The sequence below is a fragment of the Colletotrichum destructivum genome, chromosome 3 (genome assembly GCF_034447905.1).
Source record: "Colletotrichum destructivum chromosome 3, complete sequence".
Taxonomy (NCBI): Eukaryota; Fungi; Ascomycota; class Sordariomycetes; order Glomerellales; family Glomerellaceae; genus Colletotrichum; species Colletotrichum destructivum.
The window spans coordinates 5605176-5623548 of record NC_085898.1 but is presented as its reverse complement, the minus strand read 5'-3'; the positions used below and the strand labels follow the sequence as shown (position 1 = coordinate 5623548).

The following is an 18373-nucleotide window of genomic DNA, read 5'->3' as shown; positions in this document are numbered from 1 at the left end:
GGAACCGTGGACGGGGACGGGGACGTGGACGTGTCTGTTTCGCGAGGCGAGCGGCGTGTCTCAACGTGTCGCGTCTCAATTACGGACAGGAAGAGCGCTGAGCAAGTCCACTGTACCTGTATCGGTACTCGCTGATGTGTATGTGCACCGTGGGAGGGTTGGAGGGGATTGGTGCTTGTGCGTTGCTGAGCGAGACGCACAGGCCACTAATGGCCGGTAAGTAACCAAGCAGGTACGGATATCCAGGTACTATCTGTGCTCTGAGTGTCCGACTGCAAGTGGTACGTATCCTGAGACCTTCTTCCCTCGACACGCTCCGTTCAGTGACCACTGTGACGCGTCTGGACGTGTGCTGCTCTCAGTTCATCCTGTAACTGCCGCTCTCTACCGACCCTATCAGGCTACTTATCGCGTGCGTTTCCACTCTCAGCCAAGCTCAGGGTCCAAGGGAGTTATCTGGTTATCTGGTTATCTGGCTATCTGGCTATCTGGCTCTCGCAGCTTTAGGATTCTCAGAGAAATACGTGCCGTGGAAAAATGCTTGTTTTCCCTGTGCAGAATCGCCTGCTACGAGCACACAGACAATGCCTCTCTCACTTTATTTACAGCATTTCCACCCTAACAGACGGGATACCTACCTGAAGCACGCATTGTACAGAGAGAGGATCGAGTATCCTGCTCAACTATTCCAACAGCTTAGCCTATCTATCATTTTACATACCTTGTACATACGATGAGGTCCAATTCAAGTTGCGTTGCTTTAAGCAACGTAGGTAGGTTGCAAACAAGTGTGAATCTATTCCACAAGTATCTACTCATAGAGCCATATTTCATCTACAGGGGACCTAGGTACCTAGGAAGGTCGGAAGGTAGCTGAGCTGCTCGATGCTGAACTGCCCCACTCCCCGGAGCTTTGGCCAATCGCCCCCCCTAGGGGGGACTACACACCGCATCTCACAGTCTCTGCGCCTGCCACGCCTATCTGCCAAATGCCATCATCTGCCATCTATCTGCATGCATCCTGCTCGACATCGCACATGCGTCTCTGTCTCTGTCCCGACTAGCCAGTCACAATAGCCATGCCAGCAAAAAGACCATCACCGCCTATCCCCTAACCCTCAACACATTGCCCTTCCACCGCCAATTGACGCCTTCTATCGTCCCACGATGCCACAATCTCGAATCCCCCTTCCGCATCCCGTGCAGCCGCTGCATGTCTATCGCCATCTCCTTCGAGCGGCAACCTACTACCCAGCCACCATACGTCCCTTTCTTTTCGAAACCATACAAACTCGCTTTCGAGAGGAGCGGCAAAGAGCCGCCGAACGTGAATCGCAAATTCTCAGATCCCCCAATCCCGAACAAGCCCGCAAAGACGAAGAGTACCGCCGGAAAAAGCACCTCCTAGATGGAAAGCAACGGATACCCTTTCTGCAGGCCGCCGCCAACGGTGACCAAAAACGCTTGCGCAAGGTCATGTGGCACACTTTTGGCCGCCTGGGCAAACGCCGTCGCGAGCTCGTGTCCTTGTTGGTCGCAAAAGAACCAGAACCGCCCCTTGGCCCCGAACAGCTCCAGCGACGCATGGAGCAAGCGGAAAAGGACAGAAAGAAGAAAGAGAAACTCCTCAAGACGCATCCCTGGAAACGAAACTGGGACAGAGAAGACCCCACCCCCTGGGTGTACCAGCACCTCAGCCCCATCGAGGACAACTGGGACATCCCCAAGCTGCGCGCCTACATCAAGGCCCAACAATCCCATCAGCGCGATGCCACGGGCTCCGCCTTCCCGAGAAGTCCCTTCAGAAACCTCGATCCGATGAAGAAGGTGCCTAGGGAGGACATCTGGGGCCGCCCAACCGCCCCGAGAAGGGTGACCAAGGCTGTGCGAAAGTGGTGGAAGTGGACCGCGGACAAGATCATGCCTCCCGTCGCCGAGGACGCATGGGATTTCCTCAAGCTGCTCGCGTCCGGGGATGCGCCCAAGGAGTTGTATAGGTTCCCGCCGCAAAGGCGCATTGCCGTGTCCATCGGCACGAAGCCTGGCGAGACGCCATCATGGGACTGGACAATACACACTCGCTTGCCCGCACGCGATGTCGAGCGCTTTCGGGGCAGACAGCTCTCTCGCTTGACCGGGCAGTTTGACGAAGGGCCTTACTCCAAGACTGCCAAGTGGTTGCCCTCCGTGAAGCGCCGGTCCAAAACGGGCGCCAAGATCCCAACGTCTCGAAAGCAGCCCTTCCGTACGCGAGAGGTCCGACGCGAGTATGAAAGGATGTGGCAAGCGACTTCTTACATGGAGCCCGCGCCCGAGAAGGCAGGCTTTAAGCCGTCGTTCGCAAGACCTGTTTGGGGCGTCAAGAAGGCAAAGGTCCCCGTGGCCACGGCAGCGCACCACCGTCTCTTCGAGGACGTCGACGCGAAAGGGAAGAGACCAAAATCGGCTACTCCTTACGCTCGGATGCCTAAGGGACCCGCTGGCGGCGACGAGACAGCGAAGGCCAAGGGCCCTAAAATGGACGGCCAAACGCTAAAGGGATAGAAGCGTTCTATTTCTTTTCTTTCTTCCCCCTTATCTTGGTAGACAGGCACTCTCCCATCACCCGAGCAAGCCCGCCAGCCTCGGCAGCGCGTCGCCGTCGACGCGCATGCCCACCCAGTCGTCCATGGCCTTTGCGCCGATGGACTCGTAGAACTTGATGCTCGGCTCGTTCCACTTCAAGACGACCCACTCCAGCCGGCCGCCGTCCATGGCGACGACCTCCTTGGCCAGCTCGACGAGCAGCCGCTTGCCGTAGCCCTTGTTCCGCTCCGACTGCCGCACGTAGAGGTCCTCAAGGTAAACGCCCGGCTTGGCGCGCCAGGTGCTGTAGTTGTAAAAATACAGAGCCATGCCGACGCCCTCGCCGGCCTCGTTGAAGAGCAGCAGGCACCGCGCCGGCCTGCCCGGCGCCGTGGGCTCCGTTTGCGGCTTGCCCGGTGTGTAGGTCGTCTGGTCCGCGGGGGCGAAGGCGATTGTGTTTCCGAGAGACTCCTCGGTCGCCTGAACGCTGTCAAGCTCGCGCTCGTAGTCTGCGAGCTCCCTGATGAGGCTCAGGATGATGGGTATGTCTTTCGGTAGGGTTAGCAGCTTGGCTTAGAAGCCGCTTGGGCGTTGCCGCGGCCTCTTCTCTCACCTTGACGACGCGCGTGCCGGATGGTCGGGCCTGAGGGCGCCATTTTGGGAGGTATACGAGGCTTCTAAAGACGCGTCGTGGTGGTGATCGGGAATATGAATACCACTATCAGAGCCTCGATGAGAGGCAATAGGTCGTATTTATGCACTCAGAGGTCCTAGGTGAGGATCCATTTCTCAAAGGGCGTGCCTCATGTCGTTAGGTGGGGAAATAGAAGCATTCCCCTCTCAACCGCCACGGCAGAACTGATGCTTGTTTTCACCGCCTACTGAGGCGTTGCATGATTCATGATGCACCTTGCTGTGAGCGAGAAACTCGAGACCAAAGCTATGATCAGTTTCGATAGCATTCAACCTGATGTAGCCGAAGAAGAAAGTCATGATAACATGAGTGGGAGGTGGTCAGGACCCCCCCCTCCTTATCATAGTACCCTTACGGAACAGGTGTAATCAGCAACCGGGTCTCATCAAGCTCCACCATTACTTTCACTGACTAATCTCATCCTTTACTGCTTGGCTTTGGGAAAGACTGTACAGAGTATCACGCAGACGCAGATGTCAGACACAAACACACTCACTCACTCCAATACACAGATGTATATGTTCAACTTCCCTGATATCTACATTCAACCTACAGATAGATATACGCACTCTACAAAAGACTGGCTGGCGTCTTCGGCGGCATCCCCCCCGGCGCAATCTTATCCGCCGACACCGGGCCGGGAGTCAGTGATGCTCTTCAGTCCCTACTACGGACGAGTAAGAGATACCCAACCGTCTGAATCCCCCCCTCCCCCCACACACCTAAAGATCCTCGCGTCGGTCGCATCGGCGGCCTTCCGACCTGCCCGTTGCGCAATTCGACCCTGCGATGCGCAAAGCGTCCACCCCCCGCACCCAAGGCGTGCCGGGGCGGAATCCCATAAAGATGTGGAGGGGGTAAGCTTGGAGCTTGGTTGGCCGCTGGGCGACTCTGTTACATTTGTGATCCCATCGGGGCCTGAAACGAAACCCCCAATCCTCCCTCCTCTCATCCATCACCTGTTAAATAATATCTTTGCTTAGGTGTGAGTGAACGCTACGTACACACTCTCATCATTCCTACCTACACCTTTACCTACAATCTCACATAATCTTTCTTACTCTTTCACTCACCACCAGCAACAACATCATCCTCACAATCTCCCCTCATCCCCCGTCGCATCAATGATCATGCTGCTCCCCCCGCCAAACAAGACCCTCAAGGGCCATAAGCTTCTCATCCTCTCCCAGTGGGTGCCGCCGCAGGAGTATCTCGACCGCCTGCATGACCAGTTCCCGGACCTCAAGGTCGTCTACCACGAGCTCGGCTGGGCCGACAGGAAGCCCGGCGACGGCTTCAACCCGGACGACTGGAAGGACGTGACGATCCTGCTGACCGGTAGCGCCCTGCCCACGCCCGAGGCGGCGCCCAAGCTGCACTACGTCCAGCTGCAGAGCGCCGGCGCAAACCACATCCTCCAGGACCCGTTGTTCAAGGACACGGACGTGAGCTTCTGCACGGCGAACGGTGTTCACGGGTGAGCCCCCCCCCCCCCCCCCCCCCGTCCGCTGATACAGTCGTCGTCATCGTTGTCGTCGTCTAGTCTCGTCTGTTTTGTTGCTGACTGTCGAGCGCAGGCCTCAGATCTCCGAATGGATCATCACGACGTACCTCTCGTTCCAGCATCAGCGTAAGAGACGCATTCCTCGGGGTGACGAGTAGGACACTTGGACAGATGCAGCTGCTGACACTCACTCAGTTCCCAAATATATTGACAACTCTCGCGCGGGCCATTGGAAGCGCGGCGATGACTATGTCGAAGACGCCGTCGGCCGCACAATGTAAGCAAGCCCCCGTTCATTCGGTCTCACATAGCGAGTCCTGCTCTATACATCTTACCTCATCCCATCCCATCCCATCCCATCTCACACCATCACAGAGGAATCCTCGGCTACGGCAGCATCGGCAGACAAACAGCACGCGTGGCCACGGCCCTCGGCTTCAAGGTGCACGCTTACACCCTTCACCCGCGCCCGACGCCCGACTCGAGGCGCGATAACACGTACACGCCGCCCGGCCTCGGCGACCCGGAGGGCAAGTTCCCGTCCAAGTGGTTCTCGGGTGCCTCCAAGGCCGACCTGCACGCCTTCCTCGGCTCCGGCCTCGACCTGCTCGTCGTCGCCACGCCCCTGACGGACAAGACGAGCCACCTGCTCGCAGCGCCCGAGCTCGAGATCCTGGCTGAGCGGCGGACCTTCATCTCCAACATCGCCCGGGGTCCCATCATCAACACGGACGACCTGATCGCCGCCCTCGACAAGGGCACCATCCGCGGCGCCGCCCTCGACGTCACGGACCCGGAGCCGCTGCCCGACGGCCACCCGCTGTGGAAGGCCAAGAACCTGCTCATCACGCCGCACATCAGCGGCCTGTCGACGAGCTACGCGGAGCGCGTCTTGGGGATCCTGGAGCTGAACCTGCAGAGGCTGAGCGAGGGCAAGAAGCTCACCAACCTCGTCAACAAGAAGGAGGGTTACTAGATCAAGTGAACAGAGGCGAAGGCATTCATTCCGCTAATGTTTTTATTACTCGTTCCGCCATCAGCTAGACGGAATCTTGTGTACATAGGCTATACTCCTGATGAAATGCAATGTGAACTATCCCAGCGGTACCTCTTGTACGCCACGCCGATTCATTTACGCTGTTGAATCAATGGCAGTCCTAGCAACAATGGCCAACTCTTGTTACATTGTTTGACGCTGCCAGCGGATGACATCGAACAAAGCGCCTGGTTACCGCAGCCTATACCTTCATGTACCATTTATAACCACATTCGCGACCACTCTCAACCCCCGTTCGATCGCCCATCTTTTCTACGCATATATCGTTTCCTCGTCCCTTCCTTTCGTTCTTCAACACTTGCTCTTGATCTTATGAGACGGACACCTAATCAAACAGTAGCGACTCGCGGTGTCAGCCCTTTCCGGTCGGGGATCTCGTAAGCCGAGGACGATTGGCCCTCGACAGATTCGCTGACGGCATCCTCGGCAGCCAGCGAGTCCTGGGACTTGCGTATACGTTTCTCCCTGTTCCGACAGTCATTTATCTGGCCAAATGTTACTAACCCCTTTCCCAGGGACACATACCCGTGAGATCCAAGTAGAAGCCTCACAACCTGCGTCGTGATGACCAGCAGCACGACCATGACGGCCGAGTAGACGTAGCCCTTGGGAAACCGCGGGGCCTCGACGGTCGGGTACACGAACAACGGGATCCACGCGTTCGTCGAGGTGGCGATGGCCGTCATGAGAATCAGCGTCAGCGCCCGCTCCTCGATGTTGTGCTTGAGGATGATGTTGGCCCATCCGTACAGCACCGACGACACCGCGACGGCCGAGTATGTCGTGCTGAAGGCGTACCACTTGGCCGCCTCCGGCACGTTCCACACGGCCAGGATGACGAGGCCCGAGAGGTTGACCGCCGACGCCAGCGTGATGGCCGCCGGGCGGCCGATCCAGAGGTCGGCGCTGAAGTTGATGAAGAGCACGAAGAAGATGCCGAGGCCGGGGCTCAGCGCCGCGAGGTTGTTCATCTCGGCCGTGCTGTAGCGGCCGAGGCTCTTGATCCAGAGGAGGAACGCGGCGCTGTTGGCGCTCGTGTTGAAGAAGAAGATGTCCCAGAGGATGAGTAGGTAGAACCGCCAGTTGGTGAAGATGCGCCGCAGCAGGGCGAGCGAGAAGGGCGTGCTTCGCGTCGACGCGCCGGCCTCCTCGAGGCGCGAGCGCGCCAGCGCGAGCTCCGCTTCCGTCATCAGCAGCCTGTTGGGCTTTGCGGGTGTCCCCGGCCAGACGAAGTAGCCGACGAGGGCGAGCGGGAGCGTGATGACGGCGTTGATGATGAAGAGCCAGCGCCAGCCGGCCAGGCCATGGGTGCCGTCGAGGTACGTGACGGCGGCGGCCTGCAGGAGGGACGCGGTGAGGGTGCCGAGGGTGAGGCCGATGTAGAAGATGCCGCCCCGGCGGCCGATCTCGTCGCTTCGGTACCAGGAGCCGAGCACGAAGTGGACGCCCGGGAAGTATGAAGCCTGGTTCTCGGTCAGTCTATACTGCATGTATACAGTCTAAAGTTACGAGACCGAGAGGGGCGGGACCGGACAGACCTCAAAGATGGCCACCATGAACCGGTACGCCATGATCTCGGCATAGGAATTAGCGCGGTACTGGAGAAGGGTGAAGAGCCCCCATCCAAGATCCAGAGTCGGGACGAGTACATGCATCGGCACTCGTGGGAACAGGTAGATGAAGGGGAGGAGGCCGACTACGTTGCCCACGACGAAGATGGTCTGGAACTGGACGAGCTCGTTGCCGTGGAAGCCGAGCTCATCTGCCATGCCCGAAACATACGCATTATCTATGGACGTTAGTCACGGACTTCTAACGAAGCCTTCTGGATATGGGGGGGGGGAGGAGGTTCACTTACTGATGTTGATCTGATCAATATACTTGACCCAGTAGATGATGCTGTAAGTCTGTACATCAGCACTTGAAATAGACACACAAACAACGAAGGAGGACTTCTTCTTACAAAGCGTAGGGCACAATGAGAAAGTCGAGCTTCAGGATCAGCTTTCGTTCTTCCGGGGTATCGGTCGGCGCGAACCAGTGATACCACCGGCGTGAAGGGGGAGTAGGAGCAGACATGACAGGCAATCTAGATGATGGCTCTTGTCCGGGATTGACTCAATCAACTGGTTAAGAAAGGACAAACTTCGTAGAGCAATTAATAGTCTTCTGTTAGAGCCTTTTTGGGGGGGAAAGAACAATAGCTCAAGTCGTCAGCTCCGTATCGGAGCACATCACCGGCGGGCGGAGATCCAAACCCCTTTCAATGGACCTCCGGTGGTGTTCCAGATCCCAGCCGTGATGCCGGCAATAGCGAGGAGGTAGTCGTTTTCCCGGGTCCTTATCTTGCTCGTCGTTCGGAAACTCGTCATTGGTCCGCCAGGTGTTCCTTTGCACGTCAATGTGTGGTTTCACCCAAGGGGGGGACTGACGATGATGCCATTTCTCGCTCCATTGCGCCAGTGGATGTTCGGCAGTCGGGCCTCAGCCCGCACCTAAATTCATGTCATCTGCCTTTGTGCGATAACGGCTTTTCTATTAGCCCGCTTCCCTGTTACATTTTCTTGCAGAATTTTGTCATGCGCGAGCCAACGGATTAGTTGGAGAGAGTAGGAATTCGGCTGCCCAAGGCTTCTTCTGGGCACCCCTGGAGCGGCTTTTCATCGGAATTACAAGATAACAGTATGGAAGGTGAGTGTGAGCAGTGGCTAACCGGGTCTGGGCCTGGCTATCTTTGATACGTTGTTTTTAGGTACAGGTAAAAAGCTATTATTACATGAATGCCGATAGAGTAGCACGCTGGATTCTCATCCAAGCCCGCGATCTCCACCGTGGTCCTGCTGATATTCAGGACGGTCTTTCGTCGAGAGTCGACGCCGACAACTTAGACACACTGGGAGTACCAGTCGTTCACGAACTCGCACTTGCCAGACGAGCAGGCGGTAGCGCCAGAGTAACCCTGGCCACCACACTGGCCGTACAGGGCAACGGATCCGGAGCCGGAAGCGGGCTTGGCGGCGGCCTCCGTGGCCTTGGGCGCAGCGGGGGTAGAAGCAACAGGCGTGCTGGAGGGGGCAGCCTCGGCCTTTTCGGCAGTCTCTCCAGCAGACTTGGAGGGCGCGTCAGCAGACGACGAAGAGGAGGCGGCGCTCAGCTTGCCGGCGCCGGCATTGGCAGGGACGCTGGTCTTGATCTTGCTGGCGGCGGCGGCGCTGGCGATGCCGAGGCCCTTGAAGTCGCCGAAAAATGTGGTGTCGGTGTACTTGAAGTCGTCGGTGGTGTCCTCGAAGACATTGATCTCGCACGCCCGGCCGAGGGCCGACTTGCACTGCGCGTTGGTGGTGGCGTCGGGAGAGGAGAAGAGCCTGCCCTTGTAGTCCGAGACGAGCTGCTTGACGTTGATGAAGACGTTGCCCTCGAAGATGCCGCGGGCTGTGGCCTCGCCACCCTCGATGGCGTGGCCGTTGGTGTCGCTCCACACGTTGTTGACGGCGTGCAGGAGGGTGGCGCCGCTGAGGGCAGGGCCGCGGCCGGCCGTCTTGTAGATGTAGTTGTTCTTCATGGTGATCTGGTCGTCCTCGCCGACCATCTCGAACGTCCAGTAGTGGTATCCGTTGCAGCCGGTGGAGTAGGTCGAGTCGCCGTTGATGAAGTTGTTGGACAGGGTGATGCGCTTGCTGGGCTCGAAGCCGAAGACGTAGTGCTGGCGGCCGGGGCGGGTGGTCTGCACATCGAATTAACACATGTCCAACTTCGAAAACAGAACCGAGTGACAAGAAATGGAGGGAGGGATTCTTACGGTTACATGGTCAACCCAGACGAGATCGGCACCGGCAAACGAGAGCGCGTCGCCTCCCCAGACGTACTTGTGGTTCAAGTCTTTGACTTCGATGTTCTGGATAATGACATTGCTGCCCTTCATCCTCAAGCCCTTGCCCTTGATGGCGCCCTTGTTCCCGACGCCCAGGATGGTCTTGTTGGAGCCAACGTCAATAGGCGTTCTGGCGGCCTTGAACCAGGTGCCCGTCTCCTTAGTGTTGCTGCCGCAGTCATCCTGGATGATTCTTTGGCACGCAGCGCCGGTTCCCCAGCTGGCACAGGCGGTGCCGGACTCGGTGCCCTCGGACTCCGTAAAGTCATACTCCTTGGAGAGGACGATGACGCGGGGCTCGCTGTCGGTGAGATACTTCGTCAGCTCGTCGATGTCCTTGGGCGTGACGGCGGCTGCGCTGCCGCCGCCGGTAACTCCGGTGGCAAAACCCTCCGCCTTTCCGCTCACGGTTTGAGCTGCCGTCAAGTTGGCCACGGCCGCCAAGACCGCCAAGATGGCTGAAGCCGACTTCATTGTGGAATTACAGGGGGGGGGGGGGGGGGGGGGGTTGGATCGAGGGAAAAAAAGGGTTTTAAATGAGTGGTTCGTGCCTAGTAGAAAAGAGAGTGGTTGTTGAGTTCCGGAACTCGATATCCAACGTAGAAACAAACTGGACAAGACAAAAGTTGAACGAGGGGCGGATGTGAACGAAAGTGAGGGAAAGTAAAATCGATGCGGTTCACTCCGATGTCGAGGGGAAGAGGAAAATTCGATACTAAATATCGTGAATTGTCCCCGCGATCTCCGGGGGGAGGGTGCCGTAGCCGTCCCGAAGAGGATCTGACATGTTTTATCCGAAACAAACTATTCTTGTCACTGCAATTTAGGGGTTGACCAGATAGGAACCATACGGTCATACACCGGCTTTTGATTGGTGACTGGCCACACTTCATGGACCTTGCATTCATTAAGTCCCCCCCTGAATCGTTCAAAGTCTGCCTAACTGAGAAAAGTGACGTCTTCTTCGTGGCTCCCCATGCCGTTTTCAGAGCAAAGATGCTCCAGTACCTTTAACATGGCAACTGTCGCCGAGATCATAAGACTAATACCTTACCTCTTACGGGAAGTACTTCGTGAATGCTTGGCTAAGGAGTACGGAGTTCCTGTTCAGGATGAGCGCAGAGTCTGTTCTTCGGCATCTATCGGGTCCCGACACCACCGGAATTTCAACACCAACAAAAGTGCTGCGTGAGACCTACAGTGACTCGAATTGCAGTGCAAAGGGTCAAAAGCAAGAACGCAAACCCAGTAGACCGGATTCGCCTCTAAAGACATTTGGCAATTTTGGCGTGTACTCGTTGCTTCAACAGGGCACACCCCCTGGGATCCCTTTGGGGGGGGGGGGGCTCTTCGGATAGCTCCGGTTCGCATTTCGCAGATAGATTGATTGCATCGATGATCAGCGTGCTCCAGATGTGCAGGCCACAGGAGGAACCCCGTCATAAAACCCAGCCAGACAATCCTTCAAACCAAACAGACAACCACAACTCACTGGCTTCTTATCACGACATGGCCACATGGAACGGTTTCCCAGGGGCGGATGAGAGCCTAGGTTATCGCTTGTCTGAGAAGAATGCAAGCTTTGCGTTCTTCGACGTGGCTACATAGGTCTCCCTCAACTTTTCGGCTTGTTTTTGTGCGTTCGTTTGCCATGGGCCAACTGACTGAATCCTCCAAGAAAAAAGGTATGGGAGGGGCTCTCCATTTTTATTGGCAATGCAGAGAATTCCCAGCTGGGCCAGTTGAATAGTAATCCCGGAATTTCCTGCAAGCCAAACCTAAAATGGAACTGATTGTCCAAGGCAAAGCGAAGGAGTTTTCTACCTTCTTGAGAAACCCCTTATGAATTTCATGTCACAGGGCAGGGTTTTGGCAGGATATTACATAGGGGTTTGAGTTGTTTGTCCGCTTGCAAAGAGGCAAATCATTGTAGACGAGCAATAATGATGTTGATTTACTACTATTCACAAAATATAAGTGTGCACTCCTTTTACTTACTTTGTTCTTCTATTTCTACTACTTGTTCTAAAGAGTAAAAATGCTACCTAGCTCTATAATGTTGCCCTTCGTAAGTAGGAAATGTAATGAAATTATGCAAAATTCATGTTTGACATAAATATAGTTACACTATTACATTAACCTCCAGTATCCTACCTAGTCTTGCGTAAGCTTTTCAATTTAGGCTGGGCAACTTCTAATAGGCTTTCCTAACTTAGCCTAAAGAACTATTCACAGCGTTAATTAAATCAACTAGTAGCGTAAATCACAGCTAAAGCCCCCTTAAACATCCGACCTCAAGTTAGGTTTGATTTATTTGCATGTGGAATATAGCAAGACACATACTATCTAGTTGTGGTTCACTGCAAATATTTTACGCTATATGCTCCTTTATTCACTGTAAAAAACTTCTGAGAATGTTTTCCATTTTCTACTTAAATGCAATACAACCTAACTTAGTTTCAGCTTGGCTTCAATTTTACAGTAAAGCTAATACGCTCATCAAAGCAAAGCACAAGTTTCAAGTAAAGCTATCCTGCTAAGGGAAAACCTGCCCTAAAGGCTCTATAACATCTTCAAGCTTCAAGCAACTAGTTTAGAAAGGCTAAGTGGTATCTTCCTAAAAGTTATTATCTGCCCTGAAAAGGATATTCTCCTTCTCTACATAAGGAAGAAAAGCCTACGCAGCATCTTCCAGACACCAGCCTCCTGTAAGTTAAAACAACATCTGACTACCTGCCTACTTATTTAAAAAGACCTTCAGCATTGCTTTTGCTTTTGCTAATAGTACTACAGAACTCTAAAACATACTTACTCTGCATTGCACGCATACTCACATACAAAATGAGCAGCTCAAACAACGTCATGGGTATTACGCCTAAACCGCTAGAAATATCTCTATCAGCGTGGGACCAAGCAGCTCGTCGCGAGTTCCTTAGTGTCTGCATATGCTTTCCAACAAGTCATAATGCATCACCAAACGTTATACTGGCATCTTTACGAAATGCCCTTGATAGACTTGCAGTACAAAGGCCTGACTTTGCCGGCACTCTCCAGGTCAACCTTGCCTCAGGTAAAATATCTCTTGTTGTTAGGCATTATGACGTTATACCGCTTAGAACCACAGGATCCAACACCACACTCGGCTATTCGTATGCAGAGCTCAGGGAGAAAAGTTTCCACCTGGTTTCTTCAAGCTTTGTGTTCGTCAAAGGTATTTTGAGATTCAGCAAGGCACAGGGCAATTTAGCCAAGCCCCAGTCAGCTACGTTGAAACGTCATTCATCAGAGGCGGGCTCCTTCTCTGGGTACATCTGAACAAGGCTGTTGCAGATGCCGCCTGTATGCAGATGTTCATGGAATGTTTTGCAGCCCAGACAAGGAAAAGGGTGTTCTCATGTCCATCCTCTCAAGCTCTGGATGAAGAGAAGATTTCAAAGAGGGTAGTGGAAAAGAAACCCACACTTGGTGCCCTCCTCTCAGCATGTCCGGAATTTGTCTTGCAAGAGTATCCTATTGGACCTGCCACAACTACATCGCTACCTGCTGGGGAGGATCCGGTGGGGCATAAGCTTCTCAGGGCAGAGTCTGAAGTGATATTCCTCATCAGTTGGCAAAATTTGGAAACTCTACGGCACTTTGTTACGACGAGAAGGACGTGCAGGGGATCGCCCTCAACAATGGACTGCCTCACAGCCCTGATTTGGGCCTACGCCACCATGGCCAGAATGAGGACAAAGAGCCCTGATGAAATCAGCCTCGACTGGGAAGCAAGACTCTTGACGCCCGTCAACTGGAGAGGACGCGCCTTCCACCACGAAACAGTAAATTTCTTTGGCAACACCACGGCCTACCTCGTCACAAGGGTTCCGCTAAAAGAGGTCATGGACGCTGCTGAAAACATAGATCTTCTAGCCCACTTGGCCAGCTCCATCAATGCCATGGTCGAAGCCGTGGACGAGGACTTCGTCGCCACGCAAACGGCTCTCATGTGCGCCTGTCCGGACCTACGATACCTATGCACCAACATCTGCCTAGAGCACCCGACAGGCTTTAGCGTCGATTCCTGGAGGACCATCGGAGTGGACCTCACATGGGATATTCCAGGGGTCCCGACGACAATGGCAGATGTTGTGCGCCCAGTAAACGCTACGACCAGGGAGGGTACGGCGTTGATCTTGCCGAACAACGACTTGGGGTCAAATTACCAAGTGTCGGTGTCACTCCAACCACAGGCTATGGATATTCTTTGTAACGATAAGCGTTGGATGCAATGGTTCTATGGCGTTGTTAGATAGACCTCAAAGTTGTCCTGCAGTTGGGTTCTCAGGCCTACTAAGAGTTTAGTTTCAGCTAAGTTAGTCACTTCCAAGATCAGAAACACTTGGATTCTGATTTGTGTTGTATCCTATGCTGTGCTAGCCTAAGCCACTTTGAACCCTTATTGCGTTTGGAGTTGCAAATCAGTATTGGAAGTTGCTAAGAGTCATCCCTAATTTTAAATCCTAAACAGCTTCTCTACGCCCCTTTGCCAGATCTACGAACTGAGATAGACGACTAGACCTCCCACAGTAAATCTGTCTAATTCATCTCGACCAACAATTGACGCAAATGCCCGTAAATAAGCTGAAGCTCAATTAAAAAGGAGCAAAGAAGTGTAAAAAAAAAAAAAAAAAAAAGAAAGAAAAAAAAAAGCCAAGTTCCTGGAGGCAACAGTCGTGTAGGGTTTCAAACTTCGAACAGCTGACTTTCGGTGTTCACTACAAGATACTGAAGCCATCGTCGACGTCGCTGCATGATGTTTTCGCGCCTTGGACAAGGCTCGGAACGCGTTTCTGATTGATAATGGAAACCCGACTCTCAGCGCTAACTCTTAGACCAACATTTCACTTTCGCGGCCTAGTCTCCTCCGAAATGCGGAGTTTGGTGGACCGTTGGCGCGGAGCATTGGACGATTCATGCGTCGAGCAGGTTTAGCCTCTGTCGTCCGTCATATGGAGCGGGTGTTTGGCTTGGCGCTGCCGTCCTTTCTTCAGCCTGTTCTTCGTCAGAAGACACTTGTCTACATCATCTCCTTCGCCTAAAGATTTGTACATCCTGGTGTTGAGTTGTCGACACACTACCAGAACGCCGAAGTCCGAGCATCACACCACCTCGTCGCTCCGCTCCGCGAAACCAGTTCACCCCAAAAATCAAAACATAATCGACAGACGTCACCGTTTTACCCCGCCATCAACTCCAAATTTCCCCGCAAGCGCACAATGACGATCACCGCCACCGACAACGCGGGGAAGACCTCCTCGGAGGTGCGCATCGAGGTCATCACGCAGCCCGAGGACTTCACGCAGGTCAATGAGGTCGTCTGCAACGCCTTCGGCCACCAGGTCCGCGACGGCGTCTTCATCTCCATGAACCCTGGTTGGGACACCCCTGAGGGCCAGGCCTTCCACGCCTCGCGCATGGCCAACCGCTTCAGCTCCGTGACCAAGAACAACAAGGGCGAGCCGAACACCGTCTTCCTCAAGGCCACCCTCCCGGACCCTGAGCGGCCCGGCCAGCGGAGGATCGCCGGCATGGCCATCTGGGTGCAGCAGTCGGCCGTCGAGGGCCACGGCGACGCGCCGCCCAAGGACCTTATCAAGGACCTCAACCTCGAGTCCATCTTCCCCGGCAACGAGGCCGAGCAGCGCTACGCCGCCGCGTGTATGGGGTCCCTCCACAAGCGGCGCGAGGAGGTTATCCGCGAGAAGGCGGCGTCGGACGAGCCGGCCGTGTTCGTGCTGGACATGTGCGCCGTGGACCCCGCGTTCCAAGGGAAGGGAATCGCCAAGAAGCTGGTGCAGTGGGGTCTTGACGAGGCCAAGCGACGCGGCGGGCTCGAGCTGCTCCTCGAGGCGTCGAGCATGGGCAGACACGTGTACTCGAAGCTGGGCTTCAAGCAGGACGGCCCCGAGATCGAGTACGAGGTTGAGGAGCAGTTTACGCACCGCGATAGGCCGTCCAACATTTTTATGCGCACAGGCGGGGGCCAGTGAGGCATCTTGCTTGAATTCCAGAAATATATTATACAAAGATATAGAAACAACATATTCGCATATTGGGACGGCTCAGAAGTGCAAGAGCTTTCTTTGGATTGTCACTAGTTTTTCATCTTGCATATGCTCGTGTTAGGATTGCATACGTGAACTGAAAGTGCAGTACATGCCCGTTGAAGGGAACATCAGGTTATGATGTGTCCATTGGAATCATTCATGATGTGACCATAAAAATACATTTCTAACGCCTTGACCAGGCGTTCAAGCGCCAAACGCTCGCTATTTGTAAGCAAATATCCATGCTTTTCAGTTATTTCCCCCTAATTGTTTTACTGTACATTTTCCCTCTCTAAACATTGTTGGCCAAGGGCTCTTGCTTGGTGTGGTGTTCCGAGAAGGGCCTCTCGTCATCGCTCGTCTTCTCCTTGTGCTGGTCGCCGCCGACGGCAGTGTTCTCGCTGTGCACTGAGGCGCGCTGGAAGGCAGAGTCGTCCTTCTGCTTGCGGGTGATGTAGCCAGGCGGCACCCACTTGCTGGAGGAGTAAGGCTTGACGCTGGGGTCGCTGTACATGCGGTCGACGTTCTCGAGAGAAAGCATCTTCGTCTCGTAAAGGAAGAACCAGACGAGAACCGCGCCGGCCAAGTTGCAGGCGGCGAAGACGAAGCCGTACGAGTAGCCAATGCCGGCGGTGGCGTAGGGCGTGAGGAAGGCAATGAGGAAGTTTCCGAGCCAGTTTCCGGCCGTGGCGAGGGATGCCTGCTTCGCTCTGGTGCGGAGAGGAAACGTCTCGCCAATGACACACCAACACATGGGTCCCCAGGTCTAAGTTGGAATGTTAGCTTGTGATCTAGAATGGACTGACACATCCATATCTGGGAATGTTGAACGGGGCGTGTGAGTAGTTAACTTACGCTGGCGAAGGAGGCAATAAACATGCAGGCCGAGACAATCATGACAATGCCGGTAGTCGAGTTGGTTTCCGGGGGCATGGCCACACCGACGGCGGCAAAGACGGTGAGCCAGGCGGTCTGCCAGACGGCACCGATGAACAAGGGCCAGCGTCTGCCGTACTTCTCCACGGCGTAGAGGCCGAAGAAAGTGCAGAAGACGTTGACGGCTCCGAGAATCAGCTGCATCATGATGGGGTCCTCGATGCCAGCCGACTCGAAGATGGTCGCTCCGTAGTAGAAGAAGAAGTTGACACCAGTCCACTGCTGGATGAAATGCAGGCTGATTCCGAGCAGAGTCCTGTAGACGGTCTTGGGGATGCCGGACGATCCGGTGAAGCACTCGGCCCAGGTGCCGTAGCCGGTCTTGGATTCCTCCTCGATAACCTTGAACATTTCCTGGAGATCCTTCTCGACGAGGTCGCAGTGGGGGTCGTCCTTCAGGCCACGGAGACGAGCCAAGGCCATGCGCGAGCCCTCCCAGTCCTGGCGACCGGCCAGCCAGCGGGGAGACTCGGGGACGAAGAGGATGCCCAGACCCAGAGGCAGGGAGAAGCCGATGCCGAGGCCGATAACGATGCGCCACGAGGCGTCCGAGTCTTGGAAGTTGCGGACGCCGAAGTTGATGAGGTTGGAGATGAGGATACCGAAGGTGATGAGCAGCTGGTACGAGGCGACGACGGCGCCACGGATCTCGCGCGGGGAGCACTCGGACTGGAACATGGGGACACCGATGGACAGGTTACCGACGCCCAGACCGGCGATGAAGCGACCAACCATCATGTGCACCCACGAGTTCATGGCCGAGATCTGGATGATGTTACCGATGATGAAGATGGCGACACCGAAGCTCAAACTCCGGCGTCTGCCCCACCAGTCGGCCGTGTAGGCGCCGGAAAGGGCGCCGATGAGGGTGCCGATGCTCATGAGCGAGACCATGAGCGACTGGGTGGTGGGCACCCATTGCGGGAGACCGTCGGGGCCAAGGCTGCCGGTGGCGAAGCGTTTCTTGAAGTCGGAGAAGAGAAGCATGCCCGAGATCTGACCCGTGTCGTAGCCGAAGAGGAAGCCTCCTATGCTGGTGATGGCACCGAGCATGAGGGCCTCGGCACCGCACTCAGCGCCATTGATGCGGACGGACCTGTGAGGGGGGGAACAGTGTTAGTCGTGATGAGCTCTATGGAGTGTGTGTTCGGCAGCATGACAAGCAGCTTACAGTTTACCCAAACCCATGATTGCGAAGAACCGCGGCGAGGGTTGCCGATCTACGCTAGGTGTTGTTGGGATATAGGAAGTTTTGCGGTCGTGATGTTTTGTTTCACGGGGAAACAGAGACGACTCAGCCGCTCAAGGTATCATGCGGATGTAGATCCCAAAAAGAATCTAGATGCCAGGAAAAGCTTTGTTGAAGCTCTGTGAGATGGGAAGAGGAGGGGAGAAAGGGAGGTGCTTTTGAAGACCAAAACCGAGGAGAGGGCTTTGGGTATTATGCCAGGGGGTGACGTTTCTCCTAAAGGCACGATGGAAAAGGCTTTATACTGACCGTAAGCCACATACAACATATCCTGCCGCGCCTTGGACGATCGTAAGTCAAAGATCTGCTGACCCGAATATAGTGATGGGGAACGCTACTATGACGTTACCCGAGAGGCCGACTCGGGCCTACCGTCTCTTGGTCGCCCGGGGGCGCAGGGCCTGGAAG

The 18373-nt window shown here is 55.0% G+C and overlaps 8 protein-coding genes across 8 annotated transcripts; 4 read left to right on the top strand and 4 right to left on the bottom strand.

Moving 5' to 3' along the window:
* Positions 1 to 788: 788 nt before the first annotated feature.
* CDEST_05827 (Putative GNAT domain, acyl-CoA N-acyltransferase) lies at positions 789 to 3569 on the bottom strand. Its single transcript, XM_062921986.1, has 2 exons — positions 3179 to 3569; positions 789 to 3113 (listed from the first exon to the last, which is right to left on the bottom strand). The coding sequence occupies exons 1-2, from the start codon at positions 3219 to 3221 to the stop codon at positions 2602 to 2604; spliced, it is 555 nt and encodes a 184-aa protein (XP_062778037.1). The 5' UTR covers positions 3222 to 3569; the 3' UTR covers positions 789 to 2601.
* On the top strand, positions 1168 to 2544 carry CDEST_05828 (Putative LYR motif-containing protein Cup1; the record flags this gene model as incomplete). The annotated part of the gene is made up of 1 exon (XM_062921987.1): positions 1168 to 2544. One exon carries the CDS (start codon positions 1168 to 1170, stop codon positions 2542 to 2544), a length of 1377 nt encoding a protein of 458 aa, XP_062778038.1.
* Positions 3570 to 3971: 402 nt separating the features above from the next.
* Positions 3972 to 5930, top strand: CDEST_05826 (Putative D-isomer specific 2-hydroxyacid dehydrogenase, NAD-binding domain-containing protein). The gene is made up of 4 exons (XM_062921985.1): positions 3972 to 4736; positions 4837 to 4889; positions 4959 to 5040; positions 5139 to 5930. The coding sequence occupies exons 1-4, from the start codon at positions 4384 to 4386 to the stop codon at positions 5737 to 5739; spliced, it is 1089 nt and encodes a 362-aa protein (XP_062778036.1). The 5' UTR covers positions 3972 to 4383; the 3' UTR covers positions 5740 to 5930.
* Positions 5931 to 6149: 219 nt separating this feature from the next.
* Positions 6150 to 7899, bottom strand: CDEST_05825 (Putative major facilitator superfamily, MFS transporter superfamily; the record flags this gene model as incomplete). The annotated part of the gene is made up of 4 exons (XM_062921984.1): positions 6150 to 7283; positions 7359 to 7609; positions 7679 to 7719; positions 7784 to 7899. 4 exons carry the CDS (start codon positions 7897 to 7899, stop codon positions 6150 to 6152), a joined length of 1542 nt encoding a protein of 513 aa, XP_062778035.1.
* Positions 7900 to 8511: 612 nt separating this feature from the next.
* CDEST_05824 (Putative Cellulose-binding domain, fungal, pectate lyase, pectin lyase/virulence factor) lies at positions 8512 to 10370 on the bottom strand. Its single transcript, XM_062921983.1, has 2 exons — positions 9620 to 10370; positions 8512 to 9544 (listed from the first exon to the last, which is right to left on the bottom strand). The coding sequence occupies exons 1-2, from the start codon at positions 10163 to 10165 to the stop codon at positions 8705 to 8707; spliced, it is 1386 nt and encodes a 461-aa protein (XP_062778034.1). The 5' UTR covers positions 10166 to 10370; the 3' UTR covers positions 8512 to 8704.
* Positions 10371 to 13368: 2998 nt separating this feature from the next.
* On the top strand, positions 13369 to 13986 carry CDEST_05823 (Putative chloramphenicol acetyltransferase-like domain superfamily; the record flags this gene model as incomplete). Its single annotated transcript, XM_062921982.1, has 1 exon — positions 13369 to 13986. The coding sequence occupies one exon, from the start codon at positions 13369 to 13371 to the stop codon at positions 13984 to 13986; it is 618 nt and encodes a 205-aa protein (XP_062778033.1).
* A 737-nt stretch (positions 13987 to 14723) lies between these two features.
* CDEST_05822 (Putative GNAT domain, acyl-CoA N-acyltransferase) lies at positions 14724 to 15742 on the top strand. The gene has a single exon (XM_062921981.1). The coding sequence runs from the start codon at positions 14950 to 14952 to the stop codon at positions 15721 to 15723; it is 774 nt and encodes a 257-aa protein (XP_062778032.1). The 5' UTR covers positions 14724 to 14949; the 3' UTR covers positions 15724 to 15742.
* Position 15743: 1 nt separating this feature from the next.
* CDEST_05821 (Putative major facilitator, sugar transporter, major facilitator superfamily) lies at positions 15744 to 18159 on the bottom strand. Its single transcript, XM_062921980.1, has 3 exons — positions 17888 to 18159; positions 16636 to 17812; positions 15744 to 16546 (listed from the first exon to the last, which is right to left on the bottom strand). Exons 1-3 carry the CDS (start codon positions 17902 to 17904, stop codon positions 16073 to 16075), a joined length of 1668 nt encoding a protein of 555 aa, XP_062778031.1. The 5' UTR covers positions 17905 to 18159; the 3' UTR covers positions 15744 to 16072.
* Between the last annotated feature and the right edge of the window lie 214 nt (positions 18160 to 18373).

Coding starts and splice junctions, on each gene's coding strand:
- CDEST_05827 (XM_062921986.1), bottom strand. CDS start 3,221: ATGGCGCCCTCAGGCCCGACCATCCGGCACGCGCGTCGTCAAG. Junction 3,114..3,178: donor CCGGCACGCGCGTCGTCAAG/GTGAGAGAAGAG, acceptor CCCTACCGAAAG/ACATACCCATCATCCTGAGC.
- CDEST_05826 (XM_062921985.1), top strand. CDS start 4,384: ATGATCATGCTGCTCCCCCCGCCAAACAAGACCCTCAAGGGCCATAAG. Junction 4,737..4,836: donor ACGGCGAACGGTGTTCACGG/GTGAGCCCCCCC, acceptor TGTCGAGCGCAG/GCCTCAGATCTCCGAATGGA. Junction 5,041..5,138: donor GACGCCGTCGGCCGCACAAT/GTAAGCAAGCCC, acceptor ACACCATCACAG/AGGAATCCTCGGCTACGGCA.
- CDEST_05824 (XM_062921983.1), bottom strand. CDS start 10,165: ATGAAGTCGGCTTCAGCCATCTTGGCGGTCTTGGCGGCCGTGGCCAAC. Junction 9,545..9,619: donor TCTGGGTTGACCATGTAACC/GTAAGAATCCCT, acceptor TTCGATGTGCAG/ACCACCCGCCCCGGCCGCCA.
- CDEST_05822 (XM_062921981.1), top strand. CDS start 14,950: ATGACGATCACCGCCACCGACAACGCGGGGAAGACCTCCTCGGAGGTG.
- CDEST_05821 (XM_062921980.1), bottom strand. Junction 16,547..16,635: donor TTATTGCCTCCTTCGCCAGC/GTAAGTTAACTA, acceptor ATTCCAACTTAG/ACCTGGGGACCCATGTGTTG.